At 35.2% G+C, this 14,181-nt stretch overlaps 2 protein-coding genes and 1 long non-coding RNA gene across 4 annotated transcripts; 2 read left to right on the top strand and 1 right to left on the bottom strand.

Annotated features, from left to right (window-relative positions):
• The first annotated feature begins 1,450 nt into the window (after window positions 1-1,450).
• Window positions 1,451-3,213, top strand: LOC114827420 (uncharacterized). Its single transcript, XR_003776543.2, has 2 exons — window positions 1,451-1,737; window positions 2,776-3,213. It is a non-coding gene; the product is annotated as an uncharacterized lncRNA (long non-coding RNA).
• A 2,495-nt stretch (window positions 3,214-5,708) lies between these two features.
• Window positions 5,709-12,713, bottom strand: LOC103436606 (TMV resistance protein N-like). 2 transcript variants are annotated; one of them, XM_070807117.1, is made up of 9 exons: window positions 11,867-12,713; window positions 11,625-11,672; window positions 10,170-11,115; window positions 9,884-9,998; window positions 9,196-9,761; window positions 7,983-9,090; window positions 7,604-7,882; window positions 6,494-7,480; window positions 5,709-6,415 (listed from the first exon to the last, which is right to left on the bottom strand). In XM_070807117.1, the coding sequence occupies exons 5-9, from the start codon at window positions 9,717-9,719 to the stop codon at window positions 5,852-5,854; spliced, it is 3,462 nt and encodes a 1,153-aa protein (XP_070663218.1). In that variant the 5' UTR covers window positions 9,720-9,761; window positions 9,884-9,998; window positions 10,170-11,115; window positions 11,625-11,672; window positions 11,867-12,713; the 3' UTR covers window positions 5,709-5,851. The 2 variants fall into 2 exon arrangements, with proteins under 2 accessions (XP_070663218.1, XP_008373276.1); XM_008375054.4 differs by lacking the exon at window positions 10,170-11,115.
• On the top strand, window positions 12,668-13,469 carry LOC108169596 (uncharacterized). Its single transcript, XM_017323118.1, has 2 exons — window positions 12,668-13,200; window positions 13,331-13,469. Exons 1-2 carry the CDS (start codon window positions 12,668-12,670, stop codon window positions 13,467-13,469), a joined length of 672 nt encoding a protein of 223 aa, XP_017178607.1.
• The last annotated feature ends 712 nt before the right edge of the window (window positions 13,470-14,181 follow it).

A 14,181-nucleotide genomic window follows, 5' to 3' on the forward strand; every position in this document is an offset into this window, starting at 1 on the left:
CTCATTCATAATACAAGTTTATTCATTATAGTGATAATACAAGGAGGATTAATAAACCAAAATTATCTCAATCTACAAACATCATAACCAACTGCAGCGGAAGCAATACTAATGCAACTTAAATGTGACATTAGTTAGAAAAGAACGGTTTGGATTCAGCAATATTCAATTGCAGGTGTTATTTCAATATCGCTGTCAAATTCCAATATTTCCGATCTACAACTAATTATTTAAGCGGAGTTTGAAGAACATACCTTTAACATAATGTTAATGGGGTTGTCGTGATCAAGAGATAGACGAAGCAAAAACTTCTTAATCGTCAGAACTTTCAGTGAAAGCAAGAAAGAAAAGAAAAAGAAGAAACCCAGATAGAAGAGACCAAAAACCCAGAAAATAACAGTCGAAAAATTTAAAATAAAAGGAAACCTTCTAACGGCTCTTTCGCCCTTTCCCTTTTTTATTTATTTATTTATTTTTTTTAAATGGTGTTGTTTCTTAAGTTCTTTCTGGGTTCAAAAACCGGGAATTTATGTGAAATTTGATCTTGAACAAGATTTATGATTTCAATGGTCAAAATTTAATTGGCTCTGATACCACATGTAAGATTAATAGGAATATATATATACCTAAATTACTAATCACAAGTTTGCCAATTGAATCACCATAAATCAAGAACAAACTAATATTCACCATTAAACGTGTTTATGGAAAATTGACGTATTTGCATAAACACTAACCTGTAGAACTCGATATGGAAGACGAAGCCATCGCAGCTTGTTGATCTAATAACCTTCTCCTCTTTAGCAAACACAAGTGCTTTCCAAACAATAGGTATTTGGTACAAAAGAAGTAGACATTGCAAGAGCAGTGATTATGATCATATATATATATGGTCATTCTAATCATTCCCCTATTAGAATTCTTATAGAACTCGAACAAGTAATCCATATTACAAGTGACTCTTAAAAGATAAAGTACAGAGATAAGTCCCTCAACAACAAGGACTTGTACTTATAATTCTACAAGAAAAAGGATTTCACGAAGCTTATTAACAGGACTATTCCATTCAAAAGATTTATACTACTCGGCTCTTTCAATTCATACTCATACTCTTACAGTGATTACCTCCTCCGTGAGGATGCTTGACAGCCTCGACTGGGTTCATAGCCACACCACGAATAAGATTTCAGAAAACTTTTGTTAGTTTTGACTGTTTCTTCATCTAGTATTGCGACAACTGTTTGGGTAAAGAGAAGTTCGGTGGTGGCGTTTCAATGGAGATGAGGAGTGTTAAGAGACAGCACGCGAGTGTTAAAAGAAAGTTAAGGTAATTAAGTCTTTTTAACTCTAATTTTGGTTAGTTTTATAAAAATTAGAACATGTAAGTTATATTTCAGCAAGTGATTTCTAAAATTGCTATATTTCCAAATATTCCTGTAGAAAGACTATTGTTGGGTCTAAATAAAATTACCCTTTACGAATCCGCAAGCGAAAATCCTTTATTATCTTGGGTGATTGCTTGAGTTAAGCCTTCTTCAATCCCTCCTCTGCCACCGCCACCTTCGTCCACGGTACTGGCAAAAACCTGAACGACCCAAAATTTTCGCCGTTTTCGTGTAAGCAATGTTTAGGGTATCCCACCAATTTTACGGCGACCCAATTCCGGCCTATCGCCGACGAATTGAGCATCGCCATTACCTGGAAACGTCTCCTCTCACTCACAAGAGATAAATTCAGGTATTGCATGTTCGATTTCAATTTTTTTTAAGGTTAATCAAAGCTAATTCTAACATCTGCATTTCGCGGTGAGTTTCAGAAATCTGGCGGTTATTTTCCGGTTAAACGGCAAGCAATTGTCGTAAACCCATGAGTAATTCTCTCCTTTGACCCTTTTTAATCAATTTTTTGGATATTTCATAGTTTACCCTGGTGAAATTTTTGGTTTGATTTTGTTGTGTTTTTTTTTATATTTAATTTGATTTGTCATATATGAATTCTGAGTCTTTGTTCATTTTACTATATTTGATAACAAAATGTAATCGTATTTTGAATGAATTATGATAACCTCTTTAACTTTAACTAGCTTTAATCTTTTCAATTAGAAGCCCTGAGTTTTCATTTCTGTGGAAGCATGGCGGAAAAATTATCTCCACAAGATCTGTATTTTAATAGTAAATTCATTTTGGACCCTTGAATACGGGTGTCAAACGCTTCATAGATAGAGTTGCAACTTCCGGTTCATGCTAAAAGAAGCTCTTTGTTTTACTCTTTTTTATACATGTAGTCCAACTCTTGGTAGTTTCATGTTCTCCATATAAGATCATAAAACAACATTGAACGACATTGATGAGAGAGAGATGTGCTGTTTCAGAAACCAGGAGAAAGAATGAAGGAAATGGATTGGGACTATGGTGGTGGTGGGAAGGGAGATGGAGAGGGGGTTAGGTGTAGAGGTTGAATCAGATTGTTTGTAAACACCTATAGGTAACAAAAGCAAGACGTTCTTCACTAATTAACGCTCTCAACTAGGCTCAATTTTCAAATTAAATTTGGTCAGGCATTTGAAGTGTTAACGTTATCGTTGTATCGAGGGTGTAGATGTGTGATGCAGTGGCCCATGTTTTCATCTGGATAATTATGGAATATAAAAATAAAATTAAAAAAAAAAAAAGATCAAAAGGGTCAAAGGAGATTCCACTGTCTGCTTCTGTGTGTGTGTTTATTTTTTTGAATGGGATTTCGACTATTTCTTCCTGTTTCTCTAATTGCAAGCAGAATGGGAATCAAGAAATACCATCAGATCAAAGTGAACCTAGTGGCAACCCCTGTCATCCTTCTTATACGTTGTCTAATTGAGAGATATGCAAATTGTGCAATCTTTAACAATGAAAAACTTCATTGTGAAGAATTGCATCGGCTTGGTTTCTATATGTTTCTTTTGTAGTCAAGTTAGAGTTTGCTTGGTTGAGTTTATGTTTTCCATATTGAATATAATGTTGAAACTCCGTGGTTTCTTGAAATAGGTGAGAATATATTTTGTGCTGTAGATTGCCACTAAAGCAGTTCGCGTGAGCCAGAAAGTATGCTGCTAAAGGAGAAAAGGAAACTTGGGTCAGGCTAGTAAGTGGTATGAAATTTAAAAACATTCATATCATTGTTAATTATACCAATAGTTGTTTTCATATATTTATGTGTCACCATTTTTCTTGATCATTTAATATTTTCTAATAGATAGAATCTCATTACATATTTCTGAACATCTACTCTGATAAATATGCCATGGTTCGCTGGTTATCCATTTGGTCAAGGCTGCGCTGGTCATCTAGATAATTTACTAAATTTTATTGCTTTTAGTAGATTTTAAAGAGTAAATTGTTGCTATGGTCCCTTAACTTTTACTCAATTGGAGCAATGGTCCCTTAACTAAAAATTCATTACCATTGGTTCCTCAACTTTAATTCAACTGGAGAAATGGTTCCTTAACTTTAACCCAATTGTAGCAATGGTCCTTCCAACATAACTCGTTTTGACAAATTTTTTGACGTAGTTGACGAAAAGGACCATAATTACACACTTTGATCAGTTGAGGGACCCTAATTATATAAATGGTTATTCCAACATAACTTATTTTGACAAAATTTTGACAAAATTGATGAAAAAGACTATAGCTACACATGTTGATAAGTTAAGGCACCAATGGTAATGGATTTTTAGTTGAGGAACCATTGCTACAATTTACTCGATTTTAAACTTGACTTGGAAAAAAATGTGTTTGGCAACATAACAATGCTAATACTTTTTATTCATATTCTGGTCATTTTGCACTTTTAATTCTTTTTAGTCAATCATTTTGCACTGGAATTCTTCTTAGTCAGTCATGTTTATGTAATGCGTAGGCTTTTGTATCAATCACTGTTTTAGTTTACATGCTGAACTGAATTATAGTTGGGCCAAGCACCTTCGTATGATGGTTGTGCGATCATATTTTCATTTGTAAGAAAATATTAACCTGCACAATTATATTAGAAGGAATATGATTGTGACAGTTTTTATCAAATCTTATTCGTAACACGCTTTAATAATACTAGATTTGCTTTAAGTTGCACATTCATATACAGAGGATTCACTGATTATGACGACATATAGTATTAATGCATAATAAAAACGAATTATAGATCAGTGACACACACACACACACACACACACAAATATATACTCAAAACAGAAAAAAAATATTTAGATAATATAATAATGTGATATACAGTGTTAATGCATAATATAATTGAATGGTTGATTAGTGCCATGTATATATACTCAATACAAATGAAAATATTGAAATAATATAATAATGTGATATTAATCTGAGGAAAGCTTGATTTAAACAATTGAACAATAGAAAAGACAAAGATTATTGAAACAAGACTAATTTCCTCTTCAATTAAAAGATAGAAATTCCTAAATGATAATATATATTATGAATGCATGCAAATATTATTACCTAGCAAGAAGCTAGAACACATTATTTTATTGTCTATCAAGAAACTAGAAAGTAGAAGACATTGAATGCTATTCGAAATTTAAGATGCGTTACCTTATTTTCATCTAATTTCCAAGTTCTTTTTTACTCGGTGAAATATTTATTTTGTGGATAATTTTTGGTGCTGGCTTAAATTTGATTTATTTTATATATTATATATTATATATTATGAATTTATTTTATTTTTATTCAATTAAAAATAGAGATTGACCGTAAATAGAATACCTGCTATTTAACATAACTTTTTTTTTTATATCATTTTTGTTCCCATGCTTAACATTTGCTTTTGTTTATGCATTTCATTGAAGAAGCTTCTCTTGGTTACTTACAACCTCAAGAACTTATGTGGTACAACGATGAAACTGCGCAAGGTTTCGTCGATTTCTGTCAACTCCAACTACCCCCAACAAGCCTCACGGCATGCTGATCTCTGGCATCTTCTAGAGTTTCGGTACGCAAGCACCTGAGAGTTTGCAATTTGATTCTCATTTGTTTTGGTTTGGTTTTGGTGTGATTTGATTGTGAGAAATGCGGTTTTGTTGTTAGTAGATCATGTGTTCGATGAATGTTGTATGAATTTTAAGGTTTAAGACCTTCTCACCGAGGACATTATTCATGCCACAGAAGAAGGATTCAACGGTGTGTGAAAAAATTGAGACTTTATTAGCGTTGTTTCGTTGTGGTATTGCGTTTAAATTCAATTTTTATTGAAGACATTTATGTTTTCTAATTTTTGTTATATATTTACAATAGAGAAACAAAAGAAATCTCAAGCCAGACCCTCAAGAGTTTGATGACGTCCCTAACTAATCGTTGAAAAAAAATCCTCTCCCAACCGCTACAAAACCAAATTCCTTTTCCTTATTTTCTTTATAATATAAATCTAATGTACGGATATCGTATATAATATAAGTTTAATCTTTTGATTCATAGTTTCAATGAAGCCAAAATCAATATTTTCTTTAATATTTTTTTCCATGTACATAGCCTAAAATTTCGTAATATTTTTTGCATGTAGTATTTTTTATACCTTTCAAACATATTCTTTCATAAGATTTCTAATTCCGTAACACACGTGGGCAAATTTTTTTAATCAAATACTAAATCAATCTTCTTAGTGCCCCAGCAATCTGCAAGAGTGTTTATACATCAACATTCGTATTCCCTTGCCTTTCAATAAATATAGTCATCTTAATATATAGCTGATGAGATTGAGTCCATTGACTAAAAAATGGCGAAGCAGGAAATATTTTTGAAGACAATAAAGCTGATGGTATGAATTGATGATGACTTACATTTGTTACAAGACAGTGACTAGTAACAATGCCTTTTGCGGATTTGTTCTGTGTCGTTGAAGCTAGCACTTTCATGTTCACTTGAAGCTGCCTCATCACGATATTCATGTGTTCGTTTCAAGATCTTCAGTGTATGGTTGAGTTCTTCCAAATCTTGTTTGTACACCAAACGAGCCCCACACTTCTTCACACTATTGAAGTCTGCTTTTACATTGTTCTCAATATCAACAAAGTATGTTTCAAATAAAAATTGTTCCCGATGACATTGTTCACGAGGGAAATAAAATACCAAAAGGTGTTCTGACACAAAAGACCCTACTTTAGTAGTTATAGCCAAAAGAGAATCTAAGTAATTCTCTGAAAATTGAATGGTGAAACGACGAGGGGCAGTTGGATTGGCCAAGTTTTGTTTATGATCTTGAAAAACAAGACAAAAGGCAATCCCCAGCCAGTTGGTACACGATGGTGGTGGAAGCTCCACATTTACTGAATTTCCCACGCTTTGATTACTGAACCACTCTGGAATTTCACTTCCAGGCCATACAACATTTGGGGCCTTTCTTCTGGAATATGGACGAAGTACCTATAACAAAAGAACTATTTTAGAGAGAGAGAGAGAGAGACAGAGGGAGAGAGAGAGAGAGAGAGAGAGAGAGAGTACCTCAGTGGCAAATTTTAGAATCCTTGAGAATATTGTATTAATCCAACCTTCATCTTGAACCAATGCAATGCAATTCTTGCAAGTGAACCAAAAATCATACAAATTGGTGAATCTGCTGCTCAACTTGGATGCATCTGTCAACCTTTTTAAGGAAGTACAATCATCTAGAGATACATATAATTCGCTATTTGATGGAAGAGGTAGCAATTCTTGAAGGCTTTTGCACCTGTCTAGGTTAAGACGCTCGAGCTTAGAAAGGCGTCTAATGCTTTCAGGTAGACTGATGAAATTATTTCCACTAAGTTCCAAACTTTCCAAAACGGACAAGTAGCCAATATCATCGGGGATATCTCCTTCACAGATTTCACAATCTTCTAGACGTAACTCTCTCAAAGAGCACAAACGATTTAGAGAAGACAACACCAAACCCCAACAAGAAGGATCAGGACGACTCTTCCCAAGTCCTAATAAGCGGAGAAGGCCCCACCCCTCCCTTGCTTTAGCATCCGATCCCTCAAATGCTAGATACTCGAGATTTTTCATACCCACAAGCGGCTCTTTCATAGTGGTTCCCAATTCAAGTACCCTTAAGTGATCCATGTCTCCGGGAAGTTTGTGTATCTTTAAGCATCCACGCACATCAAGATATATGAGAGACTTCAAATTACAAATAGCCCTTGGAAGGTTCAAGAGATTTTTGCAATTACGTAGATACAAATGCTCAAGGCCAACCAGATGTCCTTTTGATGAAGGTATTTTCTCAAGAGAATCCATTTCAACCTCATCTGGGAGGCTCTTAATGCTTTCACACCAACTAAGGTCTAAAACTTTAAGTCTTTTAAGAATTACAATAGTCGGGCGGATCTCAACTAAATTCTTACATTCCAAAAGATCCAACGTCTCAAGATTTGGAAGACCACTGAAATCTGGGGTACTCTTCAACTTATTGGAGCTCCTAAGACTGATATATTTCAAATTGGGCAAGTCCTATACAACACCGATAAGGTTTAGATCATATATTTAGCTTCTACAACCTTAAAGTATATTCAAAATAATAAATAAATGATTATTTTGTAAATTAAAAAGCATTTATTCAATACTTCTTCTTACCATTTTTCCCTTCCATAGCCGAACAAGATTGCTATTACTCATGTTGAGTTCAGTAAGCAAGTGTGGATGAAAGTTGGTTGGAAGAAACTTGGATGGATAGAAACTCCAATTTATAATTCTCAAGGAACATGGAAGAAATTCAGGACCTGAAGAAAAGATCAAATTATCGAATTCCAAAAACCTCAGTCCTGTCATCTTAGACAAGGCTTCGCAATTCCACTGGCGTACCTCCTCTACTTTGGGCAAGCATAAGGATATTACTTCAATTGCTCCTGTTCCCTAACAATTAAGAAAAAATGGCAAATTAATTCACATTCAAGTCTAATATACTGTCAAAATAAATCATGTCTTCTTTTAAACTTGGTATTTAACTTCTTACCGTATTAGTCGTGAATACACGAATAATGTCCTCGTATAACCACAACCTACTGCGTAGACCAGGCTCTTTAGACTCGTCACCAATAATTTTCCATGCCATTTCTTGTATCAAATCATGCATCCATATGCAATTGTGATGATCTTGATAGAGGAGAGATCTCTCAATTAATCCATCTATCACAATACGACTGGACATTCCAAAAGGATTAGAATTATGTAGCATTTCAATTACTTGCTCCATGTGCTTCCCTTTGTGGAGACATGCAACATCGAGGAAAATGCTCTTCTCCCGCTCTTCTAGTCCATCATAACTTATTTTAAGTTTATCAAAAATTGTTGGATTAAGAATTTTTGACAGACTATCCCGTTCACTATTCCAAGCAGCTAGCCCTCTCTTAAACAATGTCGCCCCGAAAATTTTAAGAGCTAATGGAAGGCCTCTAGCATGATTAATGAAATACTTGGACAATTCCAAAAAATCTTCCTCAGGTTGGTCTTTTTTAAAGGCATGCAGGCTAAAGAGCTCAAGTGCTTCGGCATCATTCAACCCCTGCACCTTATATGATGTTTCTATACCATGTTGGACTAGCAAACGCTGATTCCTAGTTGTCACGATAATTCTACTCCCCATACCAAACCAACCTTGATTTCCAGCCAATACTTCGAGTTGCCTTAATTCATCCACGTCATCAAGTACGAGAAGAACCTTTTTATTATGTAAGAACTTCTCAGTGAGAATGCTTACGCGCTCTTCATCCCAAATTTCTTCAATCCTTTCCCTCAAGAACGGGAAAAGAAGTTTTTTTGCAAGATCAACTATACCATTTTTTGCACAAACCTCTCTGACATTGGCAAGAAAACAATGAACTCCAAAATGATGGCAAATTTTATTGTAAACTAGCTTAGCAAGGGTTGTCTTGCCTATGCCACCCATCCCCGTTATCCCAATAAAGTGAACATCATTGGCATCATGAGCTAATAGCAGACTTAGTTGCTCGAGTGCAGAATCAGTTCCGACTAACTTCCGTGAGGAATCTAATAGCGTGAATGTAGCTTGCACTTTCCTCTGCACGCATTTGACGATGTCATTAATCAGCTCTCTTTCAGATCTACAAGGAAGAAAAGTAAAATAAGCAATCAATGGAAGATAAACGAAGCATTCTCGTTTGACTCCTTTAAGAGATATAGGAAATTAATTGTCTATGCATGCTTACTTAAAATTCTTCAAGTGCCACCCAGAAAATTTGGATACTTTTTTCAAATCAGCTCTCCACTGGGTCAACTTCTTTTTGTCTTCGGTAGGGTTGAACTTTTCTTCATGCTCCGTAAAGGCTTTGGCAAAACATCCACGCTGATTTCCAACATCAGATGGATCAGTCTCATAAAAGACCGGCAGAACTGATTCCCTGCCTTCCATGCATTGAAGAATGGTTGTGAGTTCATCCAAACACCATTTGGAAGAAGCATAGTTTGGTGAGAGAACAACGATTGCAATATGCGATTCTTTGATCGCACGTGGGAGCTCAACGGGAATACTTGTTCCTCCTTCAAGCTCTCGATCGTCAAAGAAAGTTGTAATTCCTTGGCACTCCCACAATTCATGGTATAAATGGGATACAAAACCCTTGCGGGTGTCGACACCCCTGAAACTCAAAAACACATCATACTTCCATCTAGGAGATGATTCATTTGAAATAAAAGATGCAGAGGCTCTTTGGGTGCTCAAAGTCAATGCCATCGGAAAAAACAGTTGCTGTAGATTGGATACTTCAAACAGTAACTGAACGAACAAGTAAAAAGACAGAAGATCAATGTTTTAAAATTTAAAAAAGAATTTGAAACTTTAAATCTTCTTTTGGTAATCACAAGATGCAATTTTTATTCGTAACTACAGGGACTCACTGCTGTAAAATGTTTGACTCAGTGCCAACACATAATTGACAATCCGATTTGATCTTACAGTCTTCAATAACTCAGTTTAAGCCGTTGAATCATATTCAGTTACCAGAAAATGGTTCTGCAAACAAAAACAATAGTCAATGAACAAGTAAAACAAAAATGAGTAGGGAAAAGAAAATAGAAACTTTAAATCTTGTTTTAGTAATTGAAAATGTATATTAAGCAAAAGAGATAATGGACTCAGAGAATATACCAAAAAAATAAAATACAGGATCAGCACAAAACTTACACAGGCAGAGAAAAGTGACAAATGGCAAGGAAAGAACTGGAAAAATCACACTGAAAATTCTCGCAGCAAAGTGTAGCAAGAGAGGAAATTGTGAGAGGTAGGAAAGGAAATAAATGGGAGAGAGATGGATAGCCGAGTACTTCTACTGGTAGTGGTGGCGGTGAGAACCACACAATTTAGTGTCGGTGATAGTGTCAGATAGTGAATTATTTCTCTGACAAAGAAAAGTTAGTATGATTGTTTTACCTAAGTAGGAGTAAAAGAACCGAAATTCTAGAGTGAAGTTATGGTAAATTATTTAAGGGCTAAAACATCTGGAGTAACTCATACCCCCTAGTACCGTGAAAATTTCAAACTATTGGTAATGGTCCAAAAAATACAGAGAAGCTATAAATTAGAAATTGTTAAACAATTCGTAATACTCACTCTCTTTTGTATACATGCTGTGTCAAGAGAGGAAATAGTTTTGATTAATTTCACTTTCAAGTTTCGAGTTTTGGTCACACTAACCAACTGTTAAACGATCTTTGTATGATTGCTTTGGTCCATGCTTACTACCAAAAAACATGAGCTCAACCAATTTAATCAAATTAAACTACAAGTCCATGGCATCATATTGGTTTCAGTTTTGACTGATTTGAATGTTCATCACATTAGTATAAAGATAAACTTAGATTAAAAGGATGAATAAATACTAATTTAGTGAGGAACCATGTCCTCTCCGAATCCCAAAAACTGAGTATCTTGAGCAACAATCATAGGCCGTTGAAATTTGATCAAACGGCTATAAACAGGGATCCCTCTGAAAGTTATAATAATTGTAGTTGTTTAATCAAATTTCAACGGTCCTGATTTGTAGTCCATGATGCTCAGATTTTGGGGATCCGGTTCCATTTAGTGAGAACATCAGCGATCAAACATTGTGCAGCTCCATCAGCCAACATTTCTGATCAAAACCGTGACACAAGCCAAGTAAGAAAACCAATAAAATGCCAACAGAAAAGGTTATATGTGGGAAAGCACAATGAATTACATAAAAACAGGAACGCTAAAATAACCGTGTAATGAACCTATTATCATGCCATAAAATTAAAATACAATGTGAGGTGGGGATAAATTTGAGCTACACTGTTGTAAATCTCCTTGAAGCAACAAGGAAATCTCCATGCAAGAGCTATCCACTTTCCAACACTCATTCAAGAGGAAAAGCAAAAGGGAACTCGACAAGTATTTTCCATACGAAAAGTGGAAGACTGACTATGAGAATTTTCGGGAAGCTTCATTTGGGACGTGTTACTTTTTCTCTTCTCACCAAAGTCATGGAATGCAATATTTTGAGTAAGTTCCCAACTTTCTTACGAGAAAAGATAATTCATGAATGAGTCAGTCTCAACTTTCTTATGAGAAAATATATTCATATCTCCTTGTGTTTTCAGAGCTGCTAAAGACACATACCTCTCGTATTTCTTCATCCACTTTTCAATACTCGTTCCAAAGTATTTTCTACACAAAAAAAAAAAAGGGTATTGCAAACAAATCAGTAGTCAATAAACAAGGAAAACAAAAATGAACAGTGAAAAGAAAATAGAAAATTAAAATCTTGCTTTGGTAATTGAAAGTGTATATTAAGTAAAAGAGATTAAGGACTCATAGAAAATACCAGAAAAAAAAAAAAAACAAGATCAGCACAAACTTACAGAGACAAAGAGAAGTGACAAAGGACAAGGAAAGAAGCAAAACTGAATTTTTTTGCAGAAAAATTGTAGGAAGAAAGGAAATTGAGAGAGGAGGAAAGGAAATAATGGGAGAGGGATGGACAGTCGAGTACTTATACTAGTAGTAGTGGTAGTAGGGACCACACGGTTCAGTGTGGGGTGACAGTGTCAGATGATGAATTATTTTGACTCAAGCCAATTAATCAGCAAATAGAGATAGAAGGGCAGCCTATGCCTTTCGGTTCCTGAAAAACTGAGAAAGAAAGGGAATAAAAAAGGAGCAGCATTATAAGGCATTGGATGCTTTTCTTTTGGTTCCCATCACCAAAGAGAAAAAGAAAGGCAACCTATGCCTTTCGGTTCCTAAAAGACTGTTAGGGTGCTGTTAGAATGCCAAATGGCAGCATCTAATTGTGACAGATGTAGGGTTGTAATAAAGGAATTAGTTGATGAGGTTGAGTTGTTAAGATTGTTAGAAGTTGTTGGAGGGTAGCTTAAGGAGTAAGCTAGCAAGTGACTATAAATAGTAGTTGTAATAATTGAAGGATGATGTCATATTTCTCTTAATAATACTATTTACGGTTTAATTGTGAAGACGTAAAGTAGGTGTATCGTATCATTAGTATCAGTTCAGGGTATCACCCTCAAACCGATGGCCAAACTGAAGTGATGAATCGCTGTCTGGAAACTTATCTCAGATGTTTTTGCAGTTTGCAACCAAAGAAATGGGCCTTGTGGTTATCGTGGGCAGAATGGAGTTTTAATACCGGATATCATACTGCTATGAAGTTGACAACCTATGAGATTGTGTATGGTCAAACCCCTCCACTTCTTCCATCTTATGAACCTGGTACCACAAAGGTAGAATCTGTAGAGCAATGTTTGTTGGAAAGGAATCGGATGTTGTCCCTCCTTAAAACCAATCTGGAAGCAGCCCAGTGTCGAATGAAGATTCAGTATGATAAGAAGCACAAAGAAAGGAGTTTTGAAGTAGGTGATTGGGTGTATTTGCGCTTAGTACCTTATTTGCATAACTCCCTGGCTTCTCATTCATTCCAGAAGTTGCAGCCTCGCTTTTATAGACCTTTTGAGATTCTGGCATGGATTGGGACAGTGGCATACAAACTGAAGTTACCTGACAGCTCTAAATTACACCCAGTATTTCATATCTCCTGCTTAAAGAAGCATTTGGGTAGCCAAGTTACTCCCACAATGCCCTTACCTGTCATCAATAAAGCTGGAATTCTGCAGGACGTTCCAATTGCAATTTTGGAAAGGAGAATGGTGAAGAAAGGACACGGAGCTGTCATTGAAGTGTTGGTGTAGTGGCAAAATCATTCACCGGAGGATGCTACTTGGGAGCCTTATGCGGAATTGAAGACTAAATTCCCTGAAATTGTTAATTTCTGATATGCTCATGTACTTGTTTCTGTTCTGTGTTAGTAGGTTTTCAAGGGGGGGTATTGTTAGGGTGCTGTTAGAATGCCAAATGGCAGCATCTAATTGTGACAGATGTAGGGTTGTGATAAAGGAACTAGTTGATGAGGTTGAGTTGTTAAGATTGTTAGAAGTTGTTGGAGGTTAGCTTAAGGAGTAAGCTAGCAAGTGACTATAAATAGTAGTTGTTGTAATAATTGAAGGATGATGTCATATTTCTTTTAATAATACTAGTTACGGTTTAATTGTGAAAACGTAAAGTAGGTGTATCGTATCAAAGACAGAGAAAGGAAATGAAAAGAGAGTCAATTACTCATTCAAGACATTGGTGTGTATTTTACGCTTCTTCAATTTATTGGGCGTACGCGGAATTGGAGGTTTAACAGTTAAAATTATATTTGTAATCTCTATTTTAATTATCATTAGAATTTCTTTGTCGTCTCCTAGCTAGATATAAGCGTACACCAAATTAGTATAAATCTTTGTGTCACACTAAATTATTTATTTTGTCAAAATTTTCCGTATTAGTTTATTGGTTTCATATTGGTTTCATTTGATTGATTTGAATGTTTTATCACATAGCTTCTAAAAAAATATGTTTCATCAGATAAGTATAATAAATATAAACTTCAAAGGAAGAATAAATACTAATTTAGTGAGAACATCGACGATCAAACATTGGCATCCAGATGGACACCCATCCTATCTACAATGGAGGAAATTTGATGTCCACGTGTTCAACCTTCCTCATGCAGGCCATTACTCTTGGCTACTTGAAATGTACTCTGAACTTATTGAGTAAGTCACTAATTATTGGGTTCAATTCGATTTAATGTTGATTAGTATATATATGTAAATAG

This window comes from Malus domestica, chromosome 10 (genome assembly GCF_042453785.1).
Source record: "Malus domestica chromosome 10, GDT2T_hap1".
Taxonomy (NCBI): Eukaryota; Viridiplantae; Streptophyta; class Magnoliopsida; order Rosales; family Rosaceae; genus Malus; species Malus domestica.